General features: G+C 46.7%; 1 protein-coding gene across 1 annotated transcript; it reads right to left on the reverse strand.

The window, feature by feature from the left end:
- Positions 1-484: 484 nt before the first annotated feature.
- LOC125517156 lies at positions 485-7,871 on the reverse strand. Its single transcript, XM_048682343.1, has 5 exons — positions 7,705-7,871; positions 7,201-7,632; positions 5,749-7,071; positions 2,033-2,215; positions 485-1,562 (listed from the first exon to the last, which is right to left on the reverse strand). The coding sequence occupies exons 1-5, from the start codon at positions 7,717-7,719 to the stop codon at positions 639-641; spliced, it is 2,877 nt and encodes a 958-aa protein (XP_048538300.1). The 5' UTR covers positions 7,720-7,871; the 3' UTR covers positions 485-638.
- Between the last annotated feature and the right edge of the window lie 716 nt (positions 7,872-8,587).

An 8,587-nucleotide genomic window follows, 5' to 3' on the forward strand; every position in this document is an offset into this window, starting at 1 on the left:
AAACGCGGACGGCTCTAACAGCGGCCGGCGGCATAGTTTGTTCACGTCATCGATCCATGGCACGTGCCACGTCATCGATCCAAGGCGTGTCAGGTTGGCACACCTCATCGATCCGAGGGAGCCGTCGGCATAGTTTGTATTTGTTTTCGAATATGTTAGTAATGTGACTTCATGTTATTTTGCATATAGGTCCCTATACTTTATTAAAATAACAAATAATTGATACTTACATCTATTTTGACATGTTTTATATGTTTTTTAAAAGAATCCTGGAAGTGCTCGATCCGCCGGTTAACTATGCCGGAAGGTGTTCAATCCAACGTGCCGCTGACCCAACCCACCTCCTCGACCTCCACATCAGTCGCGACACTAGAATGCTTTCAGCATGTGCGTCACTTGGATAGCTCGACAAAGTGCCTGGCATACACAAGGAGGCCGGGATGCATTTTGTGATGATCGGAAATCTTCTTTGTGCTCATGTCCATGGCAAAAACAGTACATAATAACTCAATGTCCGTTAGGTGAGCACAAAATTTCATTACCAGGGCATTTTAGCCTTTTCATCACATAAATTAGATAACAAACTCACACAACAGAAACAGAAGGAACTGAACTGCAGTTTGTCCGAGCCTTTTTTTTCACTCTTGTTTCTTGTGTGGATAGTTGTGGACAAGCTCCGGCTGAAAAGAACTGCGCCATGGTATCCTGGGTGGCTGCTCAGACAAGGCTTGAAAAGACAACCAGGAGAGCATGTTGGACAGCCTGTCCTCTAGAAGCTTTTTAACGTAACTCGGATCAACCGCATCCGGATATTGGTTCCTCATCTTCCTGTGCAGGATGGCCGCCATCTTCTCCATCTCCCCTGCGAGGGGAGCATCGCCAGCAGCTTGTGCCTTCATGGAAGCCTGCTTGAGACACTTGTGCAACTTCTCCGCCACCATATCGTAATAGGGATCAGCAATCTCGCATATGATTTTGCATGTCTCGGCACGCGCCATATCCTCTATCACCTCTGCAGATCCATCACTCCCGTTCTCGACGACCACCACTTGATCATCTACATTCCCTCCACATTTGAATTTAATTTCAAGGAGATCGGACAGGTTGTCGCGAGCATTGTCCATGTAGAACATGAAGTTCTTTGCCGTACCGGCGTAAAGGTTATCGACCTCTATGGAGACAGACCTGCCGTCTTCACCGATATGAGGCCCGAACTCACCAGAGTCAATGGTAGATAACGAAACGCTGGGGTGGCTGCACTTGATTTCAACCTTTGTCTGGACGCCAATGGTGGAAGTGATTCTCTTAATGCAGGCCGTGAAGGCCTCGGTGAGCTGGTTGCGGTGGTCGTGGAGGCTAGCGTATATGCCACGGGAGCTGCTGGCGAGGTAGTGCATGTCCCTGGTGGTACGCGCGTCGCTGTTGTGGAAGCTGAAGGCGTGTACGACGTACTTGGGCTTCAAAGATTCCTGCGAGTGGGGAATCGACTTGTCGCCGCTGTTGGAGATGACAATGACAAAGCCCGGGTGGTATTTCTCTGTTTCTTCCCGATCGTCCAATATCTACACCAGCCAGTGCATGCACAGAGAGACAAATGAATTATAAGGACGTTTTTCTTTTTTGGTAACACCTCCTGATGGTGGGTAGAATCATATACCAGTATCATGTCTATGATATTATAAACCTCGTTAATGCATAGTAGTATCATCGGTAGCAAGGCTATCATAGATATCATCATGCAGCTCCATGCAATGCCAATTAGTAATACTAGTAGTCAACATGTGCTTCTACAAGCGTTAGATTTTTTTTATGTTTCTACAAGTATTATTTTCTTAGAAAATATTTTAGAAGTTAAATGTGCAGAATATTTATAAATATATTTTATTGCCAATAGTACATACGAAGAACTCTTTTGTGGTCTATCAGCTTGATAGTTGTACACAGAATTTAAAAAACCTTTTACTAAAGAAATGACAAACACAACATGGTTTAGATATAAGAGAACTATGTTACAAAATCCCTCTGAATTTACCTTTACCGCATCCACTAATGCCTTCCACACGCCTATGTTGCCACCATCTTCAGCCAATGGCTCACTTGTGGAGGCTCTGCGTTGAGTTCCGGTGGCTGGCAATGTGGGGATGGCCTCGTTGACTGAGGGGATGTAGAACCACCTTCTTACGTGCTCCATGGACTTCTTGAACTGGTGCGAGGTCTGAATTGGGGAAATGTTACTCAAATATGCACGGATGCTATTGATGCCTTCTTAACACATAAATGCTGAGAACATTATTATTTATTTTAATGCATTTTTTCTAATAGGACTTATGGAAACTTCTGTAAAGCATGTAACTTCGTCACTTGCTAACTCACTTGGCAATAATGAAATATACCCATTAGATTATTTTATATTATATAAACAAATGGTGTCCAAGCACTGAAGATGATTACAACAATCAACTTTGATTCTCAAGTTTTGCGAATCAATGGATGTGAATTATAGATTATTTGCGATCCAGCAGTTAATATTATTAACTATCTCTTGAAGAAATAACTAAGATAAGGTTACCATAATATTAAAATGAATAAATATTAAAATGAATAAATATTAAAAAAATATAATGTATTTTACGAACTCACAATATTTCATTCGTTTATTAATTAGATTTAGTTTATATAGCTTTCAACACAATATTACGGAATTTAGGTATGTTGGTAAGCTTGTGAGTTTTCACGGTATATATTAATGTTGTGTAGTCATGTTAGTCAGACATAGAAACACTAAGATTAGCCTAGTTATATGTATTTTCTTAATGGATGTTGTACCCCGGCCCACCTAAGTATGTGTTGCCATATATATGGCTAGGAAATAAGCGCTGCTTGGGGTGATTCTGCACCCGATGTTTCTTCAGCGGTTACTAGATCTTGTTGCTAGCGGCAGTTGGCTATTCCGGTCTTCAAGACTTGTATGGTGAGGTTGTTTGCATGTGTCCCTTTCGCCTATTGCATGCTCAACAAAATATTTAAGCTCCGGCAGAGATGAGAAATTGAAGGAAGAAGACGCCCATCAAGCCTTGTTGTATAATTTTATAGAAGTTATTTAGTGTCAAGTTGTCCTTCTTTTTTATCAGTTACTGTTCTCCTAGATGAATTTCAGATTTAAACCCTCAACCCATATCTGGATTGGATTATTACTTAGTTTTTCTAATCACCATGGATTCACGTCAAAAAAGCTTAGACAGACAACTCGTGCAACATGGATTTATTGTAATCCTTGCTAGGTAGAAAAGAACAAAAATATATCTAGATTTATTCAACAAATTCCTAGTCATCTTTAAAGATCAATTATTTTATATAATTAAGCTCTTTGAATTTTATTATTTGACAAAAGCACATAATTATTTGTCTAGGTGGCAGGGAGGGGGGACCTTGTTTCCACATGAGTTCAGTAGTCTAGGTGTCTAGTTAGGTCTTTTACTGTCTATGGTTTCGGTGGTGATGATGGCAAAGCGAAAAAGGTTTCCTATAGAGCACGCATCAAAGCGGTGGTTCTCTCTTTTATCGATGTTCAATCTATAGACATTTAAACTTATACAACTTCCAATCATTTAAAAACGGAACTTCATCACTCAAGGTCGATCCTAGTGGTCGAATATCAAAGATGTTCGAAAGAAACATATAGTTAGTGGTTGATAATAGGAGATACATGATTTTTATTCCGTACCGTATCTACTAGCCAAGTTTAATCATGGTTGTTTGACTAAATGTTGAACCTAATAGAGAAATCAAAGAATAGTAAATATCCTTTGTAAAACACTAATAGCTTTCAAGTTTTGTTCTGACACCAAAAGAAGGTTTCCGTAAAATTTAGTGAGAAAGGTGTTAGAGCAATGATTAGGCGGGTACCCCTTGGTCAATTTCCGGACAAAATGAAAACTTGTGGCAAATGTGAATTGCCAGCGGTATAAGACCTGATATCCACGAATCTTTTCTACTAGTCGCTCGGAGAAAAACTACATAGGCAAAAAAAGAACACATATCCCAACTACTTTAAAAAATTCCAGACAATATCTACCTCAAAAAGAAGTGCTTGGCATTTAGAAATTTGAATTATATATATATATATATAGGGTAACGCTATTCTATGTGTGAGTGTAGAATAGCTTATTCTACACCCCCTAGTAACGCTAGGTACAAAATCTAGTAAAGCGGTGTATAAAATGTAGTAATTCGGAAAATATTTTTTAATCATCTAGGTTTGTAATTTACTACATTTTTATGAAATTTACTATATATTACATAGTGTGTTACTGTATTTTGTATGTACCGTTACTGGGGTGTAGAATAAGCTATTCTATACTCACGCTTAGTTTAGCGTTACTATATATATATATATTACCAACTTTCAGAAATATGAGCTGGACTTCCGATATAATCTTTTAGGACAAAAATATGATGATGATGATGTCCTTCTTTCCTCTGGGATTTCTAGGGCAAAAATGCCAGATTTATGGAAAGATGTTACGAAACGACCTACGCGCTGGTCCCCCCCGCCACCCTTTGATTTCGCCTTAAAGCCTGCCCCCTGATTTCCACTGTGCCCCAACCACCCACTTGTTTTCTTCCACCGTGCGGCTGCCTGTGAGGGCGGCGGCGAGGCCTCTGGCCGCTCCCTTTCGGTGGTGAGGGCCCGGATCTGAGGCGGCAGCCTCGCTGGTGCGGACGGCGCTCCTCCAGCGGCGGGGAGTGCTCGTTGGTGTGGTTGGCCGGGTCCTCTCGGCTGCGCGGGCAGCGAGGTCCCGGTGGGCTTTGGTCGTGGCGCGGGGAGGCCCCGGGCTCCCCTCATCATATCTGAGGCGTTCTGGTCCGCTCGTGACGCATGACCTCCGGCCGGCCTGGATCTCCGGCGTTTTTTGCGCCTGCTGATGTTGTGGCTGGTTCGGAGGTGGCGGCGGGGTGCTTGGCCAGGGGAAACCCTTGGCCGCCGGTGGAAACCCTAGTGAAAACCCTAGTCCCGGTGGCTAAGCGGCGGCGGCGCCACAGCGTTGTCACCTTCATGAAGGCGCCGTCTTGGGCATGGGGATGCTGGGCGTGTATGGCGAGCTTGTCTGGTTCCTGGTGGCGGCCCGTCCGGCCGTGTCTCCGATGGGGACCTCGCCCTTCCTTACCTTGTACCTGCCGTGGTGGAGCGGTACTTCATCTCACACATTGATGGCAGCGGAGATCGGCGGCATGACGTTGTGGAGGCTCAGCGTCCGATGCGCGGAGATGGACTCGCGCAGGAGGAGGTAGCTGTCTGGCGTCATGGTGACATCGATGGCAGAGTGGCTAGACAAGGTAGAAGCCTCAATATAATCTGAAGACGGATCTGTGGAAGATGGCTGCGACGACACACGAGTGCGTCTGACCGGATTGTGCCCCAGACCCGGTATGTGGCTTGGCTGGGGCTTCCGGCTTTTGATGTTAGGTTTAGGCGAGTGGTTTGGGTAGTGGCCCAGCTAGCATCCCTTCATCATATGGATAGGAGTAGCGACATATGTTGCCAAGATGGTGGATTCAGATATATTGTTTGTAATACTTTGTAAGGTCCTCGAGAATAATCAATAAAGTGGCCGTATGCATCTCCCAGATGCAGAGGCCGGGGTCATCCTCCTTTTCTAAAAACTGCAATTTTAATTTAGGCTAGATAGTATTTGTCTTGTCTGAGTTCTGAAAATGTGCGAGCCGTGAGCACTGAGCAAGTGATACCTTGTTGTTAGCTGAGGCCGTGTGCTGAAGGACTTGGTCGACGAGGGACTGCACCTTGGCGGATGTCTCACTCCGCCCTTCTTCAGACATCTCCAAGAAGCCAGCTACAGCTGCATGTGGATATGGCCCGGCCCGGGCGGCGGCGGAAGAATGAGATTGCACCGGTACGATGGCGAGGCGGTCCTTGTGGCTAAGCTTGTCCATGACCAGCTTCATGGCTTCCGCCAGCTGCGCCATCCTTCTCCTCGTTTTCTCCTCCTCCACCTGCTTGTCGTTGGTTCCATGGCCAGCCTCATCGCTGACGTCCAGCACGGCGACCAGGTGAACGGGATAGCGCTTCGCCTTGGCCAACCCCGCCTCTGGCGCCACGATGCGCAGCAGAACCGGCCGCCGGTGCGTAGTAGAAGCGTCATCCACCGTCGCAGAGACTGTTAGCCGCACGAAAGGATCCTCCATGAACATTCGCGGCAGAGGCAGCTGCCACCATTGGTGTGACCTCCACGAGAGCATGTACTCCAGCCACAAGTAGTTGTTGTACAGCCTTATCTCCATCTCTCTCATCTGCGCGTCGAGCATGGACATGATGTCGCCGTGGGACTTGCTGAGGTCGGCCCACCGTTCGGAAAGCTCGTCCGCGAGCGCGTGGAGCTTCTCCGGGTCAGTCTCGTCGTCTTTGGTGATTTCGTCGACGATCTCAATGGCCTTGATCCGTACCATCTCCGCCGCCACCTCTTTGGATCCGCATCCGCATCCGCCCTTGAGGTTCACGGTGAGCGCCTGCTGCCTGTCGAGCGTGTCATCCGGTGCATGGCCGTACTTGGCACGAACGGTGACCAGCCCCGACAGGTCGACTTCAGCCGGTGGGACGGGGGTCAGGCTCAGGTCGACGATGAAGCTGATGGCCGCGCCAGAGCCCGGCAGGTGCGCGCTGGCCCAGATCTTCCTCTTGTCGTATGAGACGAAGTAGCTGACGTGAGGAGCTACGACTTTGGTCATAACCACCTCCTGGTGGCCGACGTACTCCAGTTCCACCTCAACCGCCCTGTTTGCATCGCCGGAGATGATCCTGTCGACGGTGCCGGCGAAGGCCTCGGTGACCCGGCCCCGGTCGTCGTCCAAGATGGCGTAAGTGCAGTCCCGGCTTCTGGAGATGGCGTCCATGGTCCGAGCATTGCGCGCGTCCCGGAATCCAAAGGCCAGCACGGACCGGAACCTCCAGGTGACCAAGGACGCCATGTCCTCCTGGCTGTTGGAGATGACCATGATGTAGCCCGCACGCCTCTCTTTCTCGTCACTGCTGTAACCACCCTGGCCATGCAAGATCTGCAACCAATTCAGCACACAACAACACGCCATTAGAAATCTACTTAGAATTAGAATTATTCTTGTACGCAAACCCCACAGATACATTCATACATCATCAATATACAAAAAGAAGAACCACGTACGTACCGAGTTGGCCGATTCCAGAGCTCTCACCAGCGAGTTGTCGCATTTTTGGATCGCCGTTCTCACGGCGTCGGAGCAGGAGGCCTTGTTGTCGGACGACATTGGCAGCAAGGTCTCCGTGTACTTGAGCGACTCTTTGGATATGCTGCTCCCGCCGCCGCCCGGCACGACGGCGAGCCGGTCCTTGTCGTCGAGCTTGTCCATGACCACCCTCACGGCCTCCATGAACAGATCCTGCCACTTGTTCGGTGCCTTGAAGCGTACGTGGACGTGGAGAAGGAGGACAAGGTCGACGGGCACACGCTGCTCCGCCGTTGTGCTTGTGGACGGCGCCATGATGCTCACCATCATGGGGATGCTGCTGCTGCTGCTCTCAGCAGGCTGGGCATCCTTGACCTCTAGTTTGCTGCTGCCAGCTGACGATGAACCCTGCATCTGTTTCCTTTCTCAAAACATTACTATATGGATCCAAGCACCTGCGCTACTTACAAGCAAGAGTTCAATTACCTGATGCATCTCCATCACATCACTAGTTATTCCCAAATAAGATCACTGGCCTCTCAAGCAGCGAAATATTTTAGACAATTGTTTGGGTCATGCTCGAGATCTGATATGGCAAAAGATGTCTCAATCCATATACCGACACCATTATTGTAGCCGTCCGTCTGACCACGAGCCTTGGGGTTTGTGCTCAGCAAAGCATATAATCGATTAAATGTTACCAGAACTAAAGTTTACACTGTGGTCGCTCTCTTTCTCTTTCGGCCCCTCAAAAGCATTCCCTATCATGCAGGAGATCGATAGCCGAATCTCTCTCTCTCTCTCTCTCTCTCCATAATTAATTCAAACCAGAACTAATGATTTCAAGCCAACTTCTTGAAATTTCCATTAATTTTGCAAAGTTCATTACAACATCAACCACGATGGTCCTTAATTTATCACGGTAAATTAATTATCACTGGTTTACCCATATAAGTAACCGATGGCTAAAGAATTTGAGACACTCGCCCTTAATGGCCACAACTACGCTATGTGAGTCATGGGCATCAAGATTCGTCTTGTCCCCTGGGATAGCGTGAGCATTCCAAGATGCCAAGGATCCCAAGGGAAAAGGTTTGAATCAAACTTCAACCTTCACCTACACATTGCAAATGGAACTGGTTGTTCGCACCATGTTCCACTCGGACCGAGCAACACCATGACTTTCCATCGGCCAAAGGACCTTGCTCACATGGAGAACATCTTGGTTGAGTATACCTAAATCGATATGTTTCAAGACTTTGGTTAGTGTCTCAATCTCCTTAATGATCTATTTATCTATGTCCACTTGTGATGTTGTAATAAGAACATAAGTATTGTTGTCATCATATATTTTATATCACAATATATT

The sequence above is a fragment of the Triticum urartu genome, chromosome 6 (genome assembly GCF_003073215.2).
Source record: "Triticum urartu cultivar G1812 chromosome 6, Tu2.1, whole genome shotgun sequence".
NCBI classification, from domain to species: domain Eukaryota; kingdom Viridiplantae; phylum Streptophyta; class Magnoliopsida; order Poales; family Poaceae; genus Triticum; species Triticum urartu.